At 44.1% G+C, this 26,638-nt stretch overlaps 1 protein-coding gene across 1 annotated transcript; it reads left to right on the forward strand.

Annotated features, from left to right (window-relative positions):
- The first annotated feature begins 317 nt into the window (after positions 1 to 317).
- rusc2 (RUN and SH3 domain containing 2) lies at positions 318 to 26,390 on the forward strand. Its single transcript, XM_036598273.1, has 13 exons — positions 318 to 2,365; positions 6,399 to 6,945; positions 10,096 to 10,746; positions 12,326 to 12,535; positions 13,107 to 13,253; positions 13,363 to 13,439; positions 13,771 to 13,945; positions 14,435 to 14,540; positions 16,293 to 16,346; positions 16,420 to 17,268; positions 18,245 to 18,394; positions 18,886 to 19,011; positions 20,894 to 26,390. Exons 1-13 carry the CDS (start codon positions 788 to 790, stop codon positions 21,090 to 21,092), a joined length of 4,869 nt encoding a protein of 1,622 aa, XP_036454166.1. The 5' UTR covers positions 318 to 787; the 3' UTR covers positions 21,093 to 26,390.
- The last annotated feature ends 248 nt before the right edge of the window (positions 26,391 to 26,638 follow it).

Here is a 26,638-nt window from a genome sequence, read left to right on the forward strand (position 1 = left end):
AGCGAACTCACCTCTTTCCATACATCCTAACCAGCTTTAGCAGCGATAAATTACGATCACAATCCTCACAACGACAGCACTGTTACAGCGCTCGGACAGTCATATTTTAGTATGAGTGCATTCCAAGCAACGAAAGTGAAAGAAAGAAGTGGGTTCATGCAGTTAAAGCCCTGATTTAAACTTTCTCCCACTGTCCCATGACAGATTTGTGAAATGTTCCACTGTTTGGTGAGTGTTTGTCGTGTTCGGACCATAAAAGATAGTTTAAAACAGCGATTAACCACCCAGGAGCAAAAATCAGCCTTCAAACTTGAAAGAAATAATGAATTGACATTTATCGCGATATATATCGATATTGAACGATATGAATTTTGTTTATTGTGATAACATTTTTGGCCATATCGCCCAGCTCTAGTCTGAAGAAGCAAACAGAAAGCTTACTGAAGCTGGCTACATAGGAACATCAAGCTATCAAGCTCAAACTCATTTAATTTCATCAAATCATTTCACACAATGAATTTAGTGGAATAAAACATTCAGAAAGAGAGGAATTATCATTACCTGTCAACTAACATCCCCTGTCTTTTCCTCTCTCTCTGTCTCTCTCTTTTTCCACTTCTAGATGTTTTCTTTCCATCGAGATGATGTCTTCAGCTTCTTCTGTCGCACTCCATACTCCCTGCGACCTCCCGTTGGGAATAGACGACTAAACTAAACGTCTTATACCTTCTGCAGCCAACTCAGCAGTCCAGCTCAGACTCTGCCCCATTTTGGCCCACTTCTGGAGATGATGGACAGCCCTCCAAAGCTGACGGGAGAGACCCTGATCGTACACCACATACCCCTGGTCCACTGTCAGGTGTCAGGATCGCAGCGGTGCTGCGGGAGTCCGCTGAGGAGAGGCAGCAACCCGTTCAGCTGCCCAGAGAACCTTGGCCTCAGCCGCACCACCTCGCTGCCCGAGAGAGACGTCCTCCAGCGGGAGGCGCTGGTCTACAGCAGTCTGATCCAGACCTCCAGCTCCAGGGACGCCTTTGAGGACGAAGAGCTAAGAGGAGGAGATAAAAAAGGGGGAGGAGATGGAGGTGGAGGGAGAGACGGAAGCATGGCTAGTGACACTTCTTCTTTCACGTCCAGCAATTCCGAAGATCCACCTTCTCAGGTCTTGCCAACAAAGTCGATCCGACGCAATCCCTTCCTTCTGGATGCAGGTGAGGATGAAGATTACGAAGAAGATGAGGACGATGATGGCCACAACCTGAATGGATACTTAGAGGATTCTTCGTTCCACTTGCATGGGAACTCAAACGGGACCTTGGAAAACAGCACAGACTTGACCCCTTTCCATCTGCACGAGCTTGGCTGTGTCTCCAGGCCATTCCACTTGCATGAGTCTTTAGAGAAACCCTGGTGTTCAAACAGCCAAAGGGGGGCACCAGGGAGTAGAGGAGCTTTCGATTTTTCTGCCCGCCTAGAGGGCCTGGACCTGCTGGGGTTGGATGGCCAGCGTCGTCATGGCAGCAGTGGTTCCACACTTTCCATGGACTGCGGAGACCAGGAGTGGGGTGAGGATGATGATGACGATGATCAGTCGATGCAAGGAGGTCGAGGAAGCTCAGAGTGTTCCAGTTCAACGGCGCAGCGCTGCTCCTGCTGTGGCCTGTCCCAGCCATATCCTGAACCATTTTCCGAACCGTTTTCTGACTGCCCGCTGGGCTATGCCAGTGATTCTTCCTGCAACAGCTCGGATGGTGTTCTTGTCAACTTCAGCACCATCTACAATAAGTTGAACAATGGAGTCCCCGCCAAGCAGACAGTCAATCTCAACAACTCGGGAGAACAGTCTTGCACCTCATCTGTGTCTGAGCCTGGTCCAGGAATGGGCGGAACCGAGTTTAGTAGTGGGGGTGGGGCTTTTTACCTAGACTTACACAGGTCTCCAACAGAACCTCCCCAACCCTCACTAGCCACCCAGGAAACTGCAGACCCTACCTGTTCCTCTTCTTGCCAATGCCCCTCCCAGCCCCAAAGTGGCACCATGGAGCTTGATGCTAACTGCAACTCCTACCACAACCACCTGGGGAGCGAAGGACTGCTATTCTCTGAAACCTCGGCCAACGATCTCGCTTCCTGTCTGCAGAGCCAAGCACGGCTCGTTGTAGCCACTCAGAACTACTACAAGCTGGTGACCTGCGACATCTCATCGCAGTCGTCCCCGAGTCCTGCGGGGTCCTCGGTCACCAGCTGCTCCGATGAACACAGCAAAGGGAGTCCCACTCAGCCCACCGAGTACTTCCTCTTCAGACGCACAAAAGACGAAGAGGAAGAGGAGGAGGAGCGAGCAGAAGACAAAGATCTCACACAGGTAAAGACCTGATCAGGGGTCACAAGAATCAAACTTCTCCGAGTAACATACATTTGCTTTTCATGCCCTAATAAACGTGGTAGTGAAAGGACACACTTGCTGAAAACGGAAAGCAAAATTTAGGACACAGCCGAACTAAAACTATAAAATTAATGGAGTTATTTTATTTGCGTTTTAATATGTTTTTTCATAATGTTGTATAATTATGAATGTATAATACTCTGTGGTTTCCCAAAGGCATCTGAAGCTAAATTCCAGATCTCTGCTATATTGTACAAGACCCAGACCCTCCTGCCCCACCGCCCTCCTCGCTCCCACTTTTTTGCTTTACTGTTCAGAGACTGAAGAGCTCAGGCCATTAGTTGTACCTGTTTCTTTCAGTATATTTTTTGCTGTAAAGTTGTAAACAAACAAGATATACCATCCTTAACAGTAGCCCTCTTTGCTTAGCTGGCAAGCATTATTACAGTACAATGAACAAGTAACCAGGTTTGCACAGAGTAAAGCATAAAAGCATTGTGCTAAGTTAACCAGTCTCAAAATTCTGCTCGACTGACAAGCGTTTCATCCGGCACTTCGACTCAACTCGGCTCTGACTGTTTGCACAATGTTCGCCCACTTGCTGTAACCATCGTTTTAAATGAAAAGGCCTCTGCAGAGTTTTATATTTGCCACTTAATGACATTTCTTTACATTCTGAAGCAGCAGGCTGCCACTGCAAAATATATATAGCGAACTCCATTCAACAGTTTGAAATTTCTCCTACTGTAAACATCTGTGCTTGACATTCAGAGAGGAAACATCTAATGAACCCACACCAGGAGGATCTCACAATCACGCATGTTTACAGTAACAACTTTTAAAACCAGAGTTTCAAAGTTTTTTACCAACTGCAACTTCTACCTTCTACCTTTCACGGTTGTTAACTTTCACAGTGATGTGTTATTTGATGCATTTTCTTCTGTTGGGTTGAATCAAATACATGTAAATAAAAGAAAGCAAAAAAGGGTCTGTTGGGATAGTTGGGAACTATCATCGGTTAGGAAGCTAGTCTTGTAGGGCCAGATGTGTCCTTCTAAACCCCGCCCCCAAATTCCTCTAGCCTGGCTGTTTTAACAGCTGGAGTGCAATTGATAAAAGAAGCAAAACAAGCTAGCCATCGAATGCTATCGATAAGTTAATGGAGCTGTTTTTCTCTTGTAAGAGTTGATGTTTATTTTTACCTCATATAATGTGTTCGTCACACGTGAGACTTTTCAGCCATGCTAACTTACACTACATCCATGTGCTGACGACAGCTAGGCTTGTTGCATACAATGAATGTAAATAAGTGAAATTGTTAATCACAATTATTTATATGGCTGTTAATTTTCAGCTAAATATGATCATGACAAGCTTGATCTGAATAGTGTTCCTGCATTTGCAGCTCAATGCGGTATTTTATTTCTTTCAAGCTGATCTTGGCCCCGATCTACAGGTGGAAACCGGCTATTCACTGGAATTCCTCCTCAAGCGTTCCCTCCAAGCTTTCAGGAAGCACACTAAAGCGCTCTTGCTCGGAAATTAGCTACAAAAACGAGCCGAAAAACAAGTGTGCTTTTGTTGTTGGTGTTTACTTTAAAAAGCTTGATACAACACCTTCAATAGCCTGCTTCCGTTTTCGTCCCAGAACAGAGCGCGCTGACTCTAGGGGCACTACTGTTACTTTCATTTTCTTTCAATAAATTAATATTTAAAACGTAAACAGAGTCATTCAGAGTAGTTTGGTGTGAAATGCTTCATTCTAGAGAAATGGTTCAAATTGGTTCACAGTGGTGGTGATAGGAACCAGACGTCCACCTCTAAAAGCTCCCTCACAGAAAGTTACTACATGAAATGGTTATGAATTCACTGCCTGATGTCAGAGACTCTGTTTTATGATGTATTTGAGTAGATTTTCATGCATGTATCCCTCCACCAAAAATCCTTTTGTGGTGGAGGGATACATGCAGGAGGTTGTGAGGCAAAATAGTCCCCGAAGAAAATGTATTATTTCAGATTTTCCACTATTTTCCCATCAACATTCCATATAAACTCAGAAGACTCGTGTAGGTTCACTGGTGGTTTTGATAGTAAATAAAATGTCTATATTTGTGTTGTAGTCATGGCGACCCCTGGTTCCTATCACCACCACTGTAAAGACATCTGAACCATTTCACACCAAACCACTCTGAATCTCTCTGATTACACATTAAATGGTCAATTTTGTAGAACTCTTTAAGAACCTGTGGAATGGCTGTGTTAGTAACATTAGAAAATGCCTTCTAGTTCTGTTTGAATCCAGAACTGAAGTCTGCAGTCAGTAAGAGCACCGCCCTCATCAGCGAGGACACCAGTAGCTTTGAAAAAGAAATAAGATTAGTTATGATATTTTAGGATGCTGTATGTTTTCATTGGCCTTGTACTGACCTTGGCTGAGTGTGGGAGGTCTGAATGTGGTCAGGGCTGTTAGAGTGCCATCTGCTGCGGCTGTAAAGCGGTCACGAAGGTCTCGGTCTGTCTGCATCACTGTTCCATGCTGCTTAGGATACATTACGAGGCTTTCCCACATATTTAAGACTGCTGTCACAATAAAGGGGGTTTTTAAATTGCAGGAGTGACAGCTGTCCTGATTCTGTCTTTGTCTCTGCTGCTCTTTGCAGTGCAGTGATCTTGATTTATTCTGTCCAGTAGCATTATTTTCTGTGCAGTGGACACACTCTGAGTCGAGAGATGAAAAGATAGGAAAACCTTTCAGGCGGCCCATAAAGTAGTGGTGATTACTGTATGATTCTGGAGAATGATTATTGATATTTGAACTCAACAGCAAAACAAACACACCCCTCCCTTCAGTGCTCCTTCTGAAGCTCCGCCCCCAAATTCATGGACCAGCATTGCCGAGCCCAAAACACGCTTTTTAGATCTGTATGTCCATAAAACCCTTCGCAAGCAATTTATAGACAAATACCATGATATAATGTTAGAGTGAACAACGACACAGCAAGTAATGTAGCTAACGTTAGCTAGGATGTGGGTTAGCAAACTGTCACTACAGTTTCTGCTGTGAAGCTGACCAATCGGTATAACAAACATTCGCAAACAGAACAAAACAATACTGACCTACTGGTTCTGTGAAACAGCAAAAAATGAATGAATGTTGCCCAGCTGTCCAGCAGGAGCGACCTCCTCATCCCTTTTCATGTATTTCAACTCTCAATTAAGCGAAACCAGATCTTTTTTTCAACTAGCTTCCTGTTTGAATTTTCCTGTTCCACCTTAAAAGGTGCAGCAGCTGGACTACATTCGTGTGCCTCAGGTTCTTGTTTGAATTTTCCTGTTCCACCTTAAAAAGGTGCAGCAGTTAAGGCTACATTTTGGAGCAGAGCACAAAAGCTTATATGATAAGCAAATGCTGACTGAAAAATGAGAGGTTAAAGACAAAATATGGCGGACGAGAGCTGAAAGGCTATGAATAATGGTCAGTATATTACAGCGACAGCATTTAACCAGAGTTCATTCACTCCTTTTCAGTGAGAGGAGCAACAAGCAGAAGCAGAGCCTCGAAATCCCCCACTGACCTTTGGAAATACCTGCAGAATCGCTCGTTATGCAGCTGTAACTCTTGTAAGAGGGGGTGGGACTTGAGCAGGATGTACCCAGTTAGTTGCAGTGCTTAAAAGATTCTAAAAAATCGTACTTTGAAAAGGCCTTAACAGTCCAGCCCCGCCTTCGATCAGTCAGTATCGGCTGGTGGCTGATCATGCTGAAAGGCGATTGGTGATCGGTATCAGCCCCAAAAACACTGATTGGTCCAAGTTTTAGACCATGGATCAGAGCTCCGAGTGCTTTCACATGAAAGGAAAGAAACACTGATTCCACGTATCAGTCGCATGGCAGTTTTCAGTAATCATCGTTATATCAATGAATGGTCCCAGCTCTTCAGTTACTAGTATTGAAGGAATTGATGAGTGTGAAGTCACATCATAAAACCTTTCTCTTCTTTCTCATTAATTAGCAGAGTAACGAGGAGGCGGAGCCTGCCGTGGCTGAGATCGGCCCCGCTCAGCCCAACGTGATCGAGGGACAGGTGTATGTCAACATCTCCCCACCTATGGGCGGAGCTTCGGCCGGGGCTCGCCTGCGCTCCCGCAGCTACGACCGCAACTTGAACAAGTCTCCGCCTCCTCGGCTGGGTTCGCTGGAGCGGATGCTAAGCTGCCCGGTCCGGCTGAGCGAGGGCACCGCCCCCAGCCCACCCCCTCCACCCCGCGTCACCTCCTTCGCCGAAATCGCGAGGAACAAGAGGCGAGGGGGCGGGGGGTCGCCTTCTCAAAAGACCGCCGCAGCTGAGGCCTCGTCCTCCAGCCACTCGCACTCGTCTTCTGGTGAGTTCTCGCCCATCCTGGAGGACCTGCCCGAGGCTCAGAGCCACAGCCTACCCCCCCTCACACGATGCTACAGCCAGGGCAGCTGCGACACCACCTCCCCCCACAGACACTGGAGCGGACCACTCAGAGACTCGCCGGGGGGAGCGGGGAGGGAGGCGCGAACCAAAGCAGAAGGTGAGAGCGGGAGGATATCACATCTCTCACATCTCTGAAAAAAAAATGCAGGAAAATGAAAAACATTCTTAACTTTCAGTTTAAATGAGTGGAATAAGATTTTATTAGAAGCCATTTTGGACCATTTCTATTGGTCTATAAATTAGGGGTGGGCGATATGGCAAAAATATCATGATACTTCAAGACATTTTCACGATACACAGTATTTGTGACAGTGTTTTGCTTTTTCTGACATTTAACACGTTGGAACAGATGAAACAGAACCTGTAATGGCACATAAAAATACTATAATAACTACAGTGATTTTATTAAATGTTTTACAAACTGCTTTGCGCTAAATCCAATTCAACAGGCCCAATGATGCTCACTTTGTAATGAAACATATAGTTAGACAGACTTTAAGTACTGTCGATATCCTGAATATACTCAGAAAAGCGTATTGTGATGTAATTTATCACCATAACAATAAAATATCATCATATTGCCCACCCTTGCCATGAGGGGCTGAGCAATTAGGGCTGAGCAATAAGAGAGCATAATTAGTTCTGTTTGGTTGATTTAGTGTGAAATGCTCAATATAAATCATTGCATTCATAGTGTTTGATGTTTCTGGTGTTTCCAGTTTATCAGAACAAATAATTGTATCACTGCTGTTGGAACAAAACCTCGTACCTCCAAAATGGTAACTTTACAGCAGAAGGAAGAAACATACTTTACTTTTAATGTAAGTCAACGGAACCGGACATATTTAAAAGTAGTTTTGGACCTTTCTTTTGGTCCATTCATCATGACATTTACACACAATGGAAGGACAATTAATTAAAAAAACATTTTGGAGATCAGAGTTTTTTGTCCTGACACTGATGATTATAGATGGTTTGTCCTTAAATATAAGCAATATGTAGATGAGTCGACTGACAGGGATCAAAAAGCGGGTTAAAAAGCGTCTGTATCTCTGTTTAAGAAGTGACCGGGTCAGTCTGTTCTTATGAAGACTGTGTACGTTTCCTGTGGGAACACAGGTCACCAGACCCTGAAAGGAATGTTCCAGAACACAAGTCCAGCTCCCAGTCCAGAAAACCTGACCTGGTCATTACAGTGCAGTAATCATGTACTGGAGAGAGAGAGAGAGAGAGAGAGATACAGAAAGAGACTGAGACGGGGAGAGAGGCAGAGAGAGTGTCAGTTATAGAAAGAGAGAGTGAGAGAGGTAGAGAGAGAGAGACTGTGAGAAAGAGAGAAGTAGAGATGGAGAAAAGAAAGAGGTAAAGAAGTAGAGAGACAGGGAGGAAAGATGAGAGAGAGAGGTAGAGTTGGAGAGAGCGAGAGAGAGGGAGGAAGCGAGAGAGGGAAAGGCAGGTGTGGAAAGGAGAGAGAATAATGGGAAAAGTGCCTCTCTGAGAGAGAGAGAGAGAGAGAGAGAGAGAGAGAGAGAGGGAGAGAGAGAGAGAGAGAGAGAGAGAGACGAAGAGAGGGAGAGAGAGAGAGAGAAAGAGAAAGGCGGGTGTGTAAAGCAGAGAGCGTTCAGTGCTGGTGCAGCGCTGCCTCCAGTGGCTGACAGTATGAACTGCGGTCTGGGAGGAACAGTGACATTTGAGGCCTGCAGCGTCCGAGTAAACACACTCACACTGTGACGTTACACACACACTGCGCACCGGTCACACACCGGTCACACACTCTTACTCACACACTCACACAGACGGAAGAAGGAGCCTGTCCTGCGTTTCTCTCTGATCTTCTGGCCGTTTCTGCTGAGCTGAGAGCTGGTGAGGTCTGAGAGAGCCTGACTGAGCGTCTGTGTCTCTGAAGTGGCTCCTGCTGTTCTGCTGCCTCGCGCTGTGCAATGTATCTTCAGCAGGTCTCTCTCTCTCTCTCTTCTCTCTCTCTCTCTCTCTCTCTCTCTCTCTCTCTCTCTCTCTCTCACTTTAACATGCTGTGTCATTGCTTCGGTTTTTCTAGCAGTTGGAAGAAGCCCTGAGTGTTGTAAATATTACTGTAGCTGTTGCTGTGATCAAGAAAAAGATATTTCACTGTCATTATGTCTTAATCACAGAGGCTGTATGCGATGTAGCTAAAATATCATGGTACGTTGTTCTTTATCATTTCATATCTATAATAATATCATCCAATCCGAATACGTTAATGTTGAGTATCGGCCGATACCGATCCAATCCCATCTTTGTATTCATAGATCATCTATATTTACATCTATGTCATTTAGGTTAGACATGCTAATCTGACAGTTAATACTACAGTAACATTACTTCATTTTAGTATATGAATATGCATAATATGGCATAGATATGCAAATTTTCTGCAATAGTCACATTTCTGATATGTGTATAGTGGTATACACTTCTGGTGGACGACAAAATATGAAATAACTGATTTACAGTGTGAATATAGAGTGAATGCTGTATGATTTCATATTGCTATAATGCACACACAGTAGCTGCTAATTCCTCTTGCACTGTTAAAAAAGGAAAGTCAGCTCAATTTAAAATGAAAAGTTCTCCTAACTTACATTTTATCTCTCAGTTTCTCCACCAGCCATTTTCTCCTCTTGGGCTCCTCTTGGGGAGCAGTTGGGGGTTAGGTTCTTTGTTCAAGGGCACTTCAGTCATGTCCTGTCGGCTCAGGGGATCAAACCGGCGACCTTGCAGTCACAAGGCTTCTGAAACTGCATTAGTTTGTGCATTAAAATAGGCCTGGATTGGTTCTGATTCCCCTTTGGATCAGATTAGGGCTTCCCTGTGGTTAAATGCAGTATCTGATGCTAAGTCTGAATTGCATTTTGAACCATGAAGAAAACAAAACGGCTTTTTTATGTAAGAGAATTTTTTGGACATAACTATCTCCTTATGTTCTCAGATGTTTTCCTCAGTCTTATGACTTTCTTTTGTATTTTCTCCACTGAAATAGCTGATGCTAGCTAACTCTGCCAACCTTTCTGTTGATTTGTGCTGTCGTGAGTGAACGGCTAGACTTCTGTCCCATCTAGAGAGTAAAAGACACACTTAGTTCAAACTGGTGGTAAAACCAGAGGAACAAAACAAGAACTGTTTTATTTTGATAATTATCATTATTATGATTGCAGGCCTGCTTGAGTATATCACTATTAAAATCCTGCTTTCTTTCTTGCTGTTTAAGGTGGTCTGTCCAGTTCTACAGACTCCTCCCCAGGTGTAGTCCGCTACAGCAAGGACCAGCGTCCGACTACGTTACCTATACAGCCCTTCACCTTCCAGCACCAGTTCGGGAAGCCCCAGGCTAAGCCTCTGCTCCCCCTGCTGGACGAGTACATCAACCACATGCAGTCTCGTGGGGCTTCCGCCCCGGAGGGCGGCGAGGAAGACCTTGAGGAAGATCGTGGGAGACCCCACAACGCATCTGCCGCGGTCAGGCCATCTCCGCTGGGCAGCTATTCTCCTGTCCGCCTGCAGGGAGCGCCCAGCTGCTCTGGAAGCTGCTCCACGTGCTCCCCGACACCGGAGCGGTGTCCACGGCCGCCGCGTTCCCTCTCCTGCCCGACGTCTGCCACCCTGATGGCCCACCACACCCCACCGGGGGCTCCCAAACTCACCCCGCTACCACCAACCCCGCCTCCTGTACCGCTGGTGAAGCAAAGCCCGCTGATAAGCCCTCTGACCACCAGGGGGCACTGTTTTCACCGCCCCGGTCTGACTACATTACCCACGCTGCCCAGCTCAGGCCTCAGTCCAATGGGGCAGCTGGAGCCGGCGCTGCAGGAGGAGGAGGTGAAAGTGCTTCCTGCCTGTTTAGCACAGAGACAGCATAACGGTAGGTATCTCACAATGCACAATAATACCGGTACTATATCGAAATTAACATGTCTAAAATAGTTATACTGTAACTTTTATCGTTAGAATTACTGCAGATTTGACTGGGAATATTTACAGAATACTATTAGAGATTGTACATATTTAGTCTGGTTAAATTTAATAAATTCATATCCAGAAATTCAGTCTGCATCATCTCGAGATGTTCTAATTTTCAAAATAGTAAATTAGAATTTTTTGCTACTCACATTGAGTCGTTTGAACTCTATACTCCACCAGGGGGCAGCGTAGAGTCTGTTTCTTACTGCAGCCATCTAAAAGCTACTGTTCCCTGTTTACTCCGGTCAGCGGGTAGGACAAAAACAGCCATAGCAGAAAAACCCAGAAGAAACAGGATCTACTGTTATTATAACATCCACAGGAGCTAAACTTGTGGAAAAACTGCTTCAAACTGTTTGTCTGCTATGATATTTGACCGGACGGTAACACACTGGCGGTACAAAAGAGTTTGTCCAGTCTTGGCTGTTGCTATAGTGCCCCCTTGCTGCAACACTCAGAAGGCAGCTTGTGCTTGTGCTGCATTATGAATTGCGCCTTGATACACCTTAGAAAGCAATGATGCCTTATAACGCTTCTTTTATAATGTCTGGTCATATGTGGGTGTTGTTTTTGGGGGGGTGTATTTTTTTAATAATACCTATAATTACTAATATCATATTTGACGAAATGTCTATCCCTACCATCATTACCAAATACCTATGAATATACTCACTGTCCAGTTTAGGAAGACTGCTTGCCCTGTAGGTCCACTGTAGGTCTGAGATTTGATAATAAATCTGATCTCTGATGGGTTTTTACTTTCAGTTCATGGTGTTTGTATCAGAGATGCTGGTGTCACAACACAAACGCACTGCTTTGGCTTTTCTTTCTTTAAGCTGCTACTGATTCTCTCTATTTCTCTCTGTTTTTCTTCCTCTTTTAACACTTCATACTCTTCTCATCCATCCCTATCCATCCATTCATCTGTTCTGTTCATTCATCTATTTGTATCTATTGTCCATCCTCCATCCATCCATCCATCCGTCCATCAATGTAACTATTCCCGTCTGTCATCTATTTCCCCTAACTATTCATCCATCCATTCATTTATCCATCCATCCATCCTTCCATCCATCCATCCATCCATCTGTCCTTCAATGTAACTATTCCCGTCTGTCATCTATTTCCCCTATCTATTCATCCATCCATTCATTTATCCATCCATCCATCCATCCATCCATCCATCCATCCATGTACCTATTACCATCTGTCATCCATTTCCCCATCTGTTCATCCATCTCTCCATCCATTTACCTATTCCCATCTGTTATCCATTTTCCCCATACATCCATCCATCCATCCATCCATCAATTACCTGTTACCATCTATCATCCATTTTCCCTATCCATCCATCCATACATACATAAATTTACCTATTCCCAACTGTCGTCCGTTTTCCTCTCCATCCATACATTCATCCACGCATCCATCCTTACTCTTTTCCTCCGTCTGTCTGTTCCCTCGTTCCTCTCCTCCCTCAGCGCACCACCTCTCTCCGCAGGCTCTGAAATGGAGAGAGTACAGGCGTAAGAACCCTCTGGGTGTGGAGAGGTGTAGAGACTCCTCCTCTTCTTCTCCTTCTTCCTCCTCTAACGCTCTGACCATCAGGAGGCCCGGCCCGCGCGTCCTGCGCCGCAACGTCTTCGATTTCCCCCCGTCCAATCACTCGCTCAGCTTCGGCAGATTCAACGGTGCTGGACCAATCACAGCCATGCTAGATCAGTCAGTCAGATTGGGAGCTGGTGGGGAGGGGCCAGAACATCATTATCAGACTTATCAGGAAATATGAGCTTTTAGCTTAGAAACACTTTTACAGTAAAACATAATTTAAGGGATCTTCACACCTGGAAACAAGCTTGAGTCTCTGATAATCCCATTTCATCCCTGTGTGGCTGTCTGACCATCTGAACATCCGTACAGGGGCTAGTTTAGCAATCTGAGACACTGCATTAATAAAATAACATTTAATTTGCAGAAATTACAAATTCTAAGGCCTAAAAACACAAGAGGGTAATAAACAAAGCAGAAGGTAAAAAATTGATGGTGTAGATAAAACATGATACGTTACCATTCAAGAGTGTATTCGTCTATATTTGCATAAATACTCATACAGCAGATGATTCTACACTTTATTGTATGTTATTATTGCTTAAGTCTTGTTGTCTTGCTAAGTGTGCAGAATTCCCTTCAGCCTGGGAAAGTGATACCAAAGATCCGCCTCCTTAATCATAGTGGTTTGTTTGTTTGTTTGTTTGTTTACAGGTCAGTCAGTGAGGCAGCTGCAGCAGTACTACAGCGACTTCCTGCCCGATTATTTCTCTCAAACCGAGCGGCCGCCCGAGGAGTTCTGCCTGTCTCCTGACGCCACCACTGAAGAGTCCATCTCCATCGACCTGCAGCAGAAGAGAGGTGTGGAGCTTCACCTTCAGCGCCTCCTGAAACCCTGTGAACCTCCTCTCCTTCATTTCTCACCATCGTTCTCCTCTCTCTCTCTCTCTCTCTCTCCTCTCGCTCTCAGGACTGGTGAAGGCCATAAACACAGCAGTGGACCTGATTGTGGCTCATTTCGGCACCAGTCGGGATCCAGGAGTGAAGGTACTGAATGAGAGGGACAGAAAATGGGGCGGGGCTAGCATACCTGCTAATGACATTAGCGTTAGCTAGCTATATTACACTTTACACAGTGATAAAAATAGCAGCCGACGCATCAACATAGCAGACATCCAATAAAGTATCCTTACTCAGTGCTGCCCTCTAAAGGCTTTATTAAAAATGCGTCATTAACAGACGTCGAGGGCAGTGCTGTTAGCCACTACCAGTACAATAACCATAGAAAATGTTGTGTTCATGGTCATCTTGTTTATGGCTATTTGGTCACTTTTTTCCTTTATCACCCTCTCTCTCTCTCTCTCTCTCTCTCTCTCAGGCTAAGCTGGGGAACAGTTCAGTGAGCCCTAACGTGGGTCACCTGATCCTGAAGTATCTCTGTCCGGCCGTGCGGGACGTCCTGCAGGACGGCCTCAGAGCGTACGTTCTGGACATCATCATCGGCCAGCGCCGCAACCAGCCCTGGAGTGTGGTGGAGGCGTCCACACAGCTGGGTGAGGGAGAGAGAGAGAGGATTCAGTAGCTGATTTTAGGAGCACTTTTCTTTTGTACTGAGGAATAAGAAACGTTTATTTTTGTTTTTTGGAGAGGAGGGGTTGTTTATTATAAACGTTTAGGAAGGTAAGTATGAGTAGTTTGACCTGTGAGGCCTCTTTGTCTTTATTTTGATCCATAAAATAGAAAACATCAGGTACCAAACTGATGGACTACAGTTGGTTTAAGAGGAATATTTATCTTTTCACGGAATTATTCCTTTAAATATCTCTCTACCCTCGACTGTGTTCATCATAATTAAGTATGGTTTTAAACTGAATTTAACCCCTGAAGTGGTCAACTCATTACTCATTGTGTATAACATATGAATAACTCGGCCAGTTTGCATAGTAGGCCGTTCAGTTAATGGTATGCCATAAGGTGTAATAAGCCTTGGGTTAAAGTCTCTCTCTCTCTCTCTCTCCTCTTTTTCTCTCTCTCTCTCTCAGGTCCCTCTACGCGTGTGTTGCACAATCTCTTCACTAAAGTCAGTCAGTACTCTGAACTGACCAATCACAGCATGAGGCTCAACGCTTTCATCTTCGGCCTGTTAAAGTAAGAACCTCTTGGGGTCTCTCTCTCTCTCTCTCTCTGTCTCTCTCTCTCTCTCTCTCTCTCTCTCTCTCTCTCTCTCTCTGTCTCTCTCTCTCTCTCTCTCAGTGAAGGGTGAAGGTGTGTGTCTGTCTCTCTGTCTGTCTGGTTTATAGCTCCTCTCTCAGTGAAGGGTGAAGGTGTGTGTCTGTCTCTCTGTCTGTCTGTCTGGTTTTATAGCTCCTCTCTCAGTGAAGGGTGAAGGTGTGTGTCTGTCTGTCTGTCTGGTTTTATAGCTCCTCTCTCAGTGAAGGGTGAAGGTGTGTGTCTGTCTGTCTGTCTGGTTTTGTAGCTCCTCAGTGAAGGGTGAAGGTGTGTGTCTGTCTGTCTGTCTGGTTTTGTAGCTCCTCAGTGAAGGGTGAAGGTGTGTGTCTGTCTGTCTGTGTGGTTTTACAGCTCCTCATTCTGGCTGATCATTAACGTTAGCGCAGTAGAGGAGCTTCAGTTTGCTGTTCTGAGTCTATATGAGCTGCTCCAGATAAAGATCAGCTTTAGAGTCCTGAGGATTTTAAAGATGTGAGTTTCCTTTGATGAGGCTGAATGCAGCCCACACAGCTTCAGTTGAAGGAGACTGTTTTTCTCCTTCATCATCAACACATGCAGACGCTATAAAACCCTGCAGTGAGCAGAGCCCCTCGCCCAACCCCCCCGTACTCTGATTCTTTAATCATTAGACAGATACAGATGTTCTCCTATGTGCTTTGCCATTATATGTGAATGAATGTGAAGCTAAGGCCTTATTCACACATGCTGCCTCTGAGTAGCGAGTGATGTGGCAGCGTAAGTGCTACAGCTTGACTGTGCTGACCTTTCATACATACAGCGTATGTGCTACAGAGCGCAGCAGCGAGACAGTTAAACAGACATTCCTCTCTCCGGATGGATATCTGGTCACATTAGTCGCTATGCTCCTCTACAGCATTCTGACTTGTGATTAGGCAAAAGTTTCAGGCCTGGTGGACCAACTGGGAATCGGTTTGCAGCACAGAATGTTTACCTACTATTTCGCCATTCTTTTTAATTTTGTAAACAGTTTTTCTATTTAATTTTGATTGATTTTCATGGCTTATTTATTATTTTTTGTGGTGAACTTGACTGTTTGCTGTGAATTTCCAAGCTAATAAATAGTTAATGCTAATGATGCACTGCATTCACTTAAGACAGCTACAGATACTTAGGGTAAACAAAATTACAGCTAAATTAGACCTTAGAAAAGAAAACTGAGGCTTCTTGTCCTGTGACCACCTCCCCACCTCCCCATTGAAACCAGCTGACCTTAGCTAACTCTGCTAAGTGTCCTGTTGGTTTGTGCTGTTGTGAGTGAATGGCTAGACTTCTTCTTCTTCCCTGTCTAGAGAGTAAGAGACAGCGCCACCTAGTGTACTGACATTTCACCACGTACCTCAGATGAAGCCAGTCAGCTGAGATGTGTTTGGTGTCTATTGTTTGCATCTGTAGCTTTAGCACTGAAGCTACAAGGCTAATGTAGCTAACAAGTAATGGAAGTCTATGTCACCAAAAATAATAGTCTTGTAGCTCTAGTGCTAAAACTAAAGATACTTCAGACATCAAACATGTCTTGGTCAACTGATAATATTTGTGATTGGGCCGGGGGAGTGGGGGGAGGGCGGGGGTGTTTGTGTAAATCTGACCACTGAACTGTTCCTTTAATTTTCGTAAGTAGTTATAAATAATTCTCGTTTCTTTCCTTCTCAGCTTGCGATCTCTGGAATTCTGGTTTAACCACATGTACACGCATGAAGGTAGGATGTTAACATTCTTTCATGTCTTTTTGTCTTTGCTCTGTTCTATTGACCCCTAACTGGACGTCCTTTCTTTTTAGATATTATAGCTGCCACTATCACCCATGGGGTTTCCTGCCCCTGTCTCAAGGGGCGTGTCAGCCAATGTTTGAGGAGCTGCTGCTCCTCCTTCAGCCGCTGTCGCTGCTGCCCTTCGATCTTGACCTCCTGTTTGAGCCACACCAGCTTCAGAAAGGTCAGGAGCACCTGAGACGCAAGGAGCAGCTGTGCTCCGCCCGCCACGGCCTCGACCAATCAGCTCGCTCTACCTTCCAGCTCATGAGGGGCTGTGGAACATTGGGGGCGGAGCTCGCACACACAGGGGTGGAGGCTAAACCAGAGGGGGTGGAGCTTCAGAGAGACAGGTTCGTGCTGAGGAGAGAGGGGACGTGGCCTAGGATGGAGGGGGCGGGGTCTAACAGACAAGTGCAGAGGAGTGAAGGAGCAGGTAGCGAATCGTTGGAAGAGGGGGTGGGGCTAATGCTGAACACAGGTAGAAGGAGTGAGGGAAGTCGAATGGAAGGAGGAGAGAGGAGTGCAGACAGGATGAAAGGAGTAGGAGGGGAGGATGGAGAGAAGGAGAGGAGGCGGGAGAGAGACGGGGATTCGGCCAGGCTGAAGAGTAAACAGGCCGGCTGGTGGTTCCAGCTGATGCAGAGCTCACAGGTGTACATCGACAACTCGGCCGAGGGCTCCAAGTTCGTCAAGTGGGACAAGAGGAAGAAGGGAGGGGCGGAGGGGCGGAGACAGAGCCACCCGCCCCCCAGAGAAGGTGTGGTCGAGGGAGCCGAGGCCAGTCATGAGGTGGATGAACGGCTGGACCTGCAACGGACCAGATCAAGCAGCGGCGCAGGGCGTAGCGTCAGAAACGGAGCCTTCGACCAATCAGGGTAGGGCTATATATACGTATGAGGTTAAGAGTTTCTTTTAATGAAAGTGATGATGTTTTTCTTTTTATTAATTATTACTTTGATTTTTTCATATAAGTAATTTTCATTAATTACTATTATATGCATTAAATAAGCAAAAAAAACATAATCTGGTGTAAAATCTAAAATTAATATTACTTTACTGTCACTAGCACTACTTTCCATAAATCAGCACTGAAAACAGTGAACACTAGCTTACTCTGCTAACTGAATATAGCTAATACTAGTTAACTCTGCTAAGTGAAAATAGTAAACAGTACGTAACTCTGCTAACTGAAAATAGTAAACAGTACGTAACTCTGCTAACTGAAAATAGTAAACAGTACGTAACTCTGCTAAGTGAAAATAGTAAACAGTACGTACTATCTAAACTGAAAATAGTAAACAGTACGTAACTCTGCTAAGTGAAAATAACTCTATAGCTAGCTTATGCAGCTAACTTAAAACATCTAACGCTAGCTTACTCTTACTGGAAATAGCTAAGACTAGGTAACTTTGCTAACTGAAAATAGCTAACGCTAAGTAACTCTGCTAACTACAATTACTAATACTAGCTAATTCTGCTAACTAAAAATTGCTAGTACTAGGTAATACTAGAAAACAGCGAACACTTGTTATGTCAGCTAACTGAAAACAGCTAACACTAGCGTAGCCTGCTGCCTGAATATAGCTAACGTTGTCTGACTTTGCTAATTGACAGTAGCTAACGGTAGCTGCCCCTCCCCATGTAGAGAGTAAAATACACTCAGCGCCACAGTGAACTGATGTTGTTTAAAGCTGCAGTGTTTTCTGCGAATCCCAGAATTTGCAACAAAATATCATCTCCATTTTATCAAACATAGCTGATAATCGATATGAAAACATAACTGAATTTGGTAATTATTATTGTCGTTTAGTAACTCAAGGCACCCACTAACCGAACAGGTCCCCCCCTCAGAAACCGCAACCCAACAACAGAGCGTGCTGAAAGGGAAAGCCGTCGTGGATGGGAGCACCTCCAGAGCACAAGTGCCACTGACCGAGTGAAGAGGAGTACAGAGAGAGGACAGAAACCGAGACGATCCGGACCACCCCGGAGGAGCGCAGGGTCAGACTGGAGCGGCGACGGACAGCATATCATCACAATTTACCACGCCTAATGAACAGTTCACCCAGCACGCGAAAACGTTTGGGGACATCTTAGCCCCCTTTTATATGGCCGCCCTTTTTTTGTGCTGATATATTTTACTTTTAGCATTTAATGATTTTTTAATTTATTAATTATTTTTATAATTTATTTATTCACTTTCTGTTTTATAAGTAACATAGGATATATGTAAATAAATAATATGAAAAACTGGCGTTTGTATTTTGTGGATTTATCCTGATACATGAACATTTGAGCTGTTTTTTGTGCAGGAGAGCCCACCTGACCCCCCCCCCCCCCAAGTCTCATCTTCAGGGTTTCTGTATATCACTGCAGAGACAATCACATCATAAAATCTCTTCTTCTGTATATTCTCTGTCTTTCTGTTAGTTGACCGTATGGCTCTGAAGTCTGGAAACACCGCTCAGTGTTTGATCTGTGATCCACATCAGGTCGCGGGTGGGGAAACGGGCTGAGCCTCACAGTGCCACCGCCCACAGTCCTGATACCCAAAATACATCAAATGCAACACAGCAAGACCAAACACAGGAGACGCCCGTTCACACTGACACTAAACGGTAACTAGCACTCCAGCACAGACAATTCGTCCACGTGCGAAAGTAATTGGGCAGCAACCTCGGTACACAGTTCAGTGGTATGTAAAAAAGTGTCCATGTCAGTGTAAATAAGTTTAAATCCTCCACAGAGACACACTCCTGCACAGTTTAATGCACGGTTACTGTTTATATTCTGAATTTAACGTACTGGGGACAAATAAAAACACTAACAAAACCTCTGGCATGTGCAAATCGTTGGCATGTTTTGTTTTTTTAATTTATTTTAAACTTGCGTTGACATTCCTATAGAAATGGTGCTATTGCAAAGGGCTAACTGTGTATGCCGGCTGCCACCAAGAGGGCGAACAGCAGTGACGAAACGTACTCGGAGACTAAAATCCCAGAATACCAAGGGGTAATCAGTGCCAACAAGGCGCACCTGTTGGGACCAGCATTTAAGGCTGTGGCAGAAAGCACAACCTTGCCACACCTTTGTAGAGGGTGACCGGTACGGTACCTTAGACCAGTGGGTATAAAGACAAAAAGAAAGAGGGGAAAAAAGAAAAAAAGAGAAGAAAATGGTAAAAAGCGAAAACAAACCAAGAGGAGAAAACTGAGAGCTGCTAGTTGAAAGAGAAGAAAAGAGAAAAAGGAAAGAAGGAGAAAGAAACATTGTTCTGATTTAAGACGAGGGGGAAAATGAATTAAAAAGAAAAGGAAAGGATGAAATATAGTCAGCTCCCCATCTCTCCTTTGAGAGCCGTTTTTGTTTGGTCGTTTAGTCGGTAGTAATTCCTCAGGCACGTATGACAGCAGCCACAGGTTGCAGCTAATTCGAAACCAGACGGCTTTTCAAACAAAAGAAAAAACATTGAGTCAACAAAACACCGGGCAGTCACCTAAACACTCCATGTAACAAAGTAACAGGTGTAGACTATGAAACCATGACTGAAACAAAGGGCTTGATACAAGCTGCAAACAATACGGAACACCTGGGCGAGGGAGGAGACAGGGACTACAAACAGGTGAGAATCCTAATAAGGGAAGGTGGAGCAAAGGAAACAAAACCAAAACAAAAGCATGTGGCCAAAAAGCCAATAACGGGAAGAAACAGGTGCACTCAGGGCTATCAGGAACTGACTCTTAATTACACTAACAATACGTGGAATTTGCCCAGGGGTGCACAAACCTTTGCACACACCCTATAAACACACAAACACCTCGAGTGGTTCTCAAAAATACGCAATAACCCACTTAAACACTTAACATTAGAACATTAACACCTAAAACATTCAAATAATTTTAACCCATTGCACAATGTTGCCTCAGGGCAACAAACCCATTTTCCCCACTTCACAATAACATTATACATATTTAAAGACAGAGACAGGGTTAACAATGAAGGGAAGGGTTTGAGGACGGCAATAGAAAGCATGTACTTGGTCGTACTGTCTCTTACTGGGCACTTTTAAACCTCTTTTTTTAACATTCAATATCACTTTCTTTGTAATGAGAATTTGCAAAAAATGTTTGCTGCCTAGAAGCAACATCATGCAACAGTGGAATGGATTTGGCCAGTCCCAAGCCAGGTCTCACCACACGGCTCTGTCATTTCTTCCTATTGGTGCACGATGTTGCCTTAAGGCAACATTCCCCAAAAGGACCCATGTAAACTTTTTTTTTTTTTCTAAAAATGTTTTTGGGGTCCATTTTATGCCAGAGAAGTAAATTGTAAGTATCTTGTAATATTTTTGCTATATTGCCCACGAATACTTGTAGCACTTGTCAGGACAATACCTGATGTTAAAATAAACCATAAAGCCAACTTCATAAATAAACATATTCTCTCTCTCTCTCTCTCTCTCTCTCTCTCTCTCTCTCTCTCTCTCTCTCTCTCTCTCAGTGAGGTGAGGGCACTGTGCCACCACATCGCCACGGAAAAAGGCCACCTGAGCTTCCATAAGGGTGATGTGCTGCAGGTGCTGGGCAGGGCCGATTCTGATTGGCTGCTTTGCACTTTGGGCGACGCCCAGGGCCTCGTGCCCATAATCTACGTCACCCTGAATAGCGAGGAGTGCCGGGGGTCTCGGGGCCCACAGTGAACACTAAGCCTGTGATCAGGCACGGCTCACACGGACCCCATATAAACACATGCACACATACATACACATTCAGAGTGGGAGAAGAAGGGAATACTACTGCTGAGTATTATTTATTGGGGGGGAATCTATATTTGTCCAGTTCTAACTGTTTATCTACGTGCCTGACTTTGTGTCCAGTCTAGAGGAGTAAATCTCAGCTCTTTTAAAGGGACAGTTCAAACAAACAGAGCGAATGGCTAACATGGTACCTACTATTAGGCAGCGTTCACGAGGACGTTTTGGTATCCATCAAAAAGACCTATTGGTTAGTTTTAGAGTGCAGTTAGCAGGGATTAGCCTCTACTCCATCCTGCTCAGCATCAGTGTGACTAACTTAGCCCCGCCCCAGACCGTCTCCTATTGGCTTTATGATTTTTTTCCCCAACAAAGTTTTCGCAAACAAAAAATGGCAAATCTTTGGTAATGAATTGAAGTTAAGAACTGGAGCAGCGAGGCTAATGTAGCTAACAAATAGTAGAACTCAATAGTCACCCAAAGAGTCTAAATCATTCATGTACAAATACATCACCAAAACCTCTCTCAAAGGTTTGCTTAAACTGCATCCATGTCTTCGATAAGGTGGTGCATTTTTGCAGATGTGGTTTTGGACACTATGACTTAACCTTTGACTGTAAGAATGAATAAAACCGCAGGCGGCCACTTTAGACAAGATTTGTATTTACAAACCCCCTCAGGAGTCGGAGTGCTGATCTCGAATCCGTATTTCTGGCCATATCTGCCATAAATATGAATCCAAGATCGGTTCTGCTTTGATATCAGGAATATCAGCCGTGGTTGTGTCTGAAATGGCCGATGCTTTGTTTACGTTTATAGCTATAGTCCTAAACCACAGGTACAAGTCTGCGCCACCTCAATGAAGACTTGGATGCGGTTTGAAAAGTTCCATTGATGTTTTTTTACAGAAATGAATTGGGCTATTTGGGTGACTATTGAGTTCTAGTGTTTGTTAGCAATGTTAGCCTCATAGCTCTAGTTCTAGACCAAAGAAGCAAAATTTGGACCTGCTTGTCTGATGGACTACACCTGGGGTACGTCGGGTAAATTACCTGGGCAACATTGGGTAAATTAGATTTATCAAATATGAAAAGGTAGCACAAGCCATGTCTTGGCTTGCAAACAATGCAAACAAAGCAGAAACACACCTTTTTAGCCATATTTTCAAAGCAAAACATTACCACTGTTTCATGATGTCCCACAGTCAGCCACACAGTATAGATTTTGGGCCATTTGGTGTACAGTAAACGTATAAGATTGCTGTGATTGCACAGTTTACAGTGGACTTAGCTCGCTGTTCTCACCGAAATCAATGGAGTTTTCGATGGATACTAAAATTTCTTGGTGAATCTGGCTTAAGACAAACTTTGTGACAGAAACATACAAACAAAAACTCAGACTGAACAATTTCCGGCAGTAGGAGATCATGCTACGACTAGCTTTCAGTCATGGTTAGCCATGTTAGCATCGTCAGCCTTTCAAAGCAGTGTAGATGTTCCATCACTACTTCTGCATGGTTCACTCTGCATTTTTTGCTAAGAAGGAACCATGTAGGTTGCAATACGGTAACACTTTACATGGACTCGGCTACAAAACACTGACATAAACATGTTATGGCAGATGTTATATGCTGTCATGAATTATCTTACTATTAATAATAATTTTCATGACTGTTATGATTGATGTCAGGATAGCTTCTGTCACATGCTAATTTCTGCTAGCTCTAGTTAGCCGCCATTACATGGTATCTGTCATGTTAATTACCAGTAATGGTAATACGACAATGTTGTATTACTGAACAAAAGCATATGACATCTGCCACGACATGTTTATGGCATGTTTATGTAGTGTTATGTAGCCGGGTTCAAGTAAAGTGCGCTTCTTTGTTAAATGAAGGGTTCCTTTATTTTAGTGCCGTGACTTTATATTAGCGAGTTGAAACTTAGCAAGTGGAGATTAGACATTAGCGTGACTTGGGAATTAGCTTACCTGCTTTTCTGAATTTGCAAACGGTCATAAAAGAAGCAACATTAAAGCACTGTATAGACTCCTTTAAGCCAAATGTAGTTTTGAAATCGACACCGATGCCCTCTGAAAGCTCTGCGGGGCTCGTTTTGTATAAAATGTATGATTATATGTAAATACAAGTGTCCCATCTGTTGTAACCCAAGGTACATGTGTCTTAGCCATTGTCTATAAACCATACAGAAGCATTGCAAGGTGGAGATCACAGCTAGTCGAAGTAGCCTAGCAACCAACTGGGAAAACAGCACTGCAGTAGCGCTCTTAGCCAGCGCGTCTGGGACTTTCCCTTCTATCCAGAACCCGAATGGACTTTTGATGTAGCTGCCAAGCTCATGCCTTAGCAACTATGTCATACTATCAAATAGAGATGGACACTAATACACAAACACTGGTCAACTTCTCTGGGCCTTATGAGTGCACGTCCTGAGGCGCTAATCTACATAGCAAGTCGTATCTGCTTTGACAGACCAACGGACGCACCAATGAACTCCCTGCTTTTTCACGTCCGGCTGTGCTGACCGGAGATGTGACGGAGAGCGGGGCTGGCTTTCCTGCATGTGACGGACTACGCCGCCGCGCGTTCACGCTACTGAACAGACGTTAAGCTGAACTGCGTCTCGCATCCACCACCGTGCTTCTCCTCATCCTCACCTGTTGTACCTTGTACACGCATTCACCTCCTCTACCGGGACGTCCTCCTAGTGGAGAAGGGAGAGGAGGCTGCTAGCATTAGCACTAGCGTTAGCATTAGCAGCTATGTGGAGCTACGCACTGTTGGTTGGTTTGTTATTTTTGCTTATTTATTATTTATAATGCATTTAGAGATTAGTTACGGCCTGTCGGATTAACGTGAGTGACCCTGTATGAGGGCGAACTGTTGGGTAGGGTTGCTTATAGCAGCCGAATAGAGTGATTTTCTGTTTATTTGCCTTCAAAGTGCAGCATGTGGAGTTATTTATTGTACAGTACAGAGTAAAAGTCACCCTTTATTTAATTTCCCACCAAAACAGCTACGTAATACAATTTTTTTAGCATCCTGGAAAAACTTATTAGGTAATAATTCACCTTTATTACAGCTTCCATTCTTTTCCATGCTTTCAGTTTGGGTCTGCAATGGTCTGCAAGGCCATTTTCCGTCCAAAGTTCAGTCTTAGAAATTGGTTGCACTTTCTACTAAAGCAAGAGTGGAGCTTGAGAAACTTTAAAACTCCTGTTTTTGTTCATTTTCCATTGACTTTTCCCTTCTTTATGCATTCTTATATCTAATCTCTTCAGAGATATTGGCTAAAAAAATCATAACTGGCTGGAAATTAAATAAATGGGGTGGATTTGTGACTTTTACAGTGCTGTATATTCTGCACTCACTGGATTAGCTGAAGTCCACTATGATGCCAATTACACATGGATAAGTGTGGTTCTGTGTGAACAGGCCTGTAGAAGACGGGTTTATCTGCTAAACGATACAAAATGTCCAAATTGGTCTCAAATGGTCTGAAGTGCCATAAAACGACACCACACTGGTAGCATACTGGGCATTTCTGAAACACTGTTCATTTAGCCTGATATTTAAGTGGTATTTAAGGCCTTAGAGCAGGAATGTATTCTACTGTACTGAACATGGATTCTATATATAATAACGTTAAAGGCCGGCGTTCTTTTGTTTAGCCTCTTTACCTGTTGCGGCTGAAAATGAACATCATTTCTACATTATTTGCGAAATTCTATCTGGATTTGTTTTTCAGATTACTACCACAGCATCCGTTGACAATGTCACGTTATTACGTTGTTTTTCTGTTGGAACGTTTTTATTATCACGTATTATTTTCTAATACAGAAAAAAAAAGCATTTATTTTACAATTTTCTTTTGTTCATCGTTGTAAATATGTGGGTCCTTGGAAGACTATGTTAATGTTCTCAATGATATTGTTATTAACAGACATTATTGTTGATGTTATGAACAGTTAATAACAAGCCTATTTAACTAGTATGTACAGAGCACTGGTATGGAAGGTTCTAAGGTGTGTAACGGAGGAACATATTCTGTGTTCTAGATTTAGTTCTCGCTCTGCATCCGTTTGTCTTCCAAACGCGCTTCGCTTTCACTGCTGACCACAACTTAAACAGAGAGAGAGAGAGGGAGAGTGAGAGAGATTAAGGATTAGTGCCTTTATTGTATCGCTGCGCCCCCTAGTGGAGACTGCAGAGTATTAATGTGCTGTTGGAAGCTGGAGTACAGCGAAAATGTGGACTGGCCTCCATGACGGGATTGTGGACCCTTAGAAATCTAGAGTTAGCATCGGTTTGCTCTGCGTTTGATTTATATGCGGCTATTTTTCAATTACATAATTAATTATGTGGCCAGTTACGTCACTTATTGAGTAAGTTTGATTTATATTCTGTACGGACAAAGTCCAAAAAAAATGAGAAAATGGCAAAAAGTAGCATTTTTTTTTCTTTCTCTCAAACACGACTATAGAAACAACTTTCAGTTTTCATTAAATTCAACTGCCAATAACTGGTCAACTCACTGGATGAACAAAAACTGCCCAGTCTATTGGCTAATTAAACGAAAACAAAGCTGACAGGGTTGAGGTCAGTGAGGTACAGCTGTTCTCTCTCTGTTTGAGTCATCTCTGTTGGCTCTGTTCCTCACCTGTGGCTAACTCAGCTAGCTGGACACCTCTGAAGCGAGTTTGACCTGCCTGACTAAAACAACGCTTAACTGAAGTCTCGTGGGGCCAGATGAGAAAACATCTGGGGACAACCATGAGACGTTTTGGGCTAAATGTGGGGGAATGTAGACGTATGAGGGTCTATTTCTAAATCAATCCACCGCCTCGTGAAGATGGACGTTAAAGAGCATGGACCAGAGGAGTCTGGGGGCAGGGATTAGCAGAGGTGGGCCCTTGTTAGCAGCATAGTCCAGCACCAGGTTGTCCTCAGAGGTGTAGTCTTGTTATGAGGTCACATCTGGCTCCACGAGACTGAACTGAACGTAAATAAAGACAGATTAAGATTAAGATTAAGAATGCTAAACTGAAGATTAGCAGTGAAACAGTGTTAGCCAGCTAGCCGCTCCAGGCCGCAGTGAGGAACGGGGCCGTGCTCGTCCCCTCAGCTCACCTGCTTCCTCCCTCGCCATGGTCATTCTGTATGACGTGTATGACATCACTGACCGTGTATGGAGATCGATAACAAAGTGCTGATGTGAACACGGATCAAACGCCTCCTGTCTTTTGTTTGACGCTGACGCTAATGCTAACGCTAACTCCTTCAGGTCAGAGGTTCAGCACGACACTGAGTGGAGTCACTGCTGGAAGCTCGAGTGGACGCTTGATGGACCGAGACCAAAACAGCACAACATTCAGCTTTCAGTGGTTTTAGCCTCAAATCAGTGGTCAGTAAATTAGCAAGAACTAAACAGATAAACTAAGTTAGTGTGCACACTTAAAATGATGGTTCTTCA

This window comes from Colossoma macropomum, unplaced genomic scaffold (genome assembly GCF_904425465.1).
Source record: "Colossoma macropomum unplaced genomic scaffold, Colossoma_macropomum, whole genome shotgun sequence".
NCBI lineage: Eukaryota > Metazoa > Chordata > Actinopteri > Characiformes > Serrasalmidae > Colossoma > Colossoma macropomum.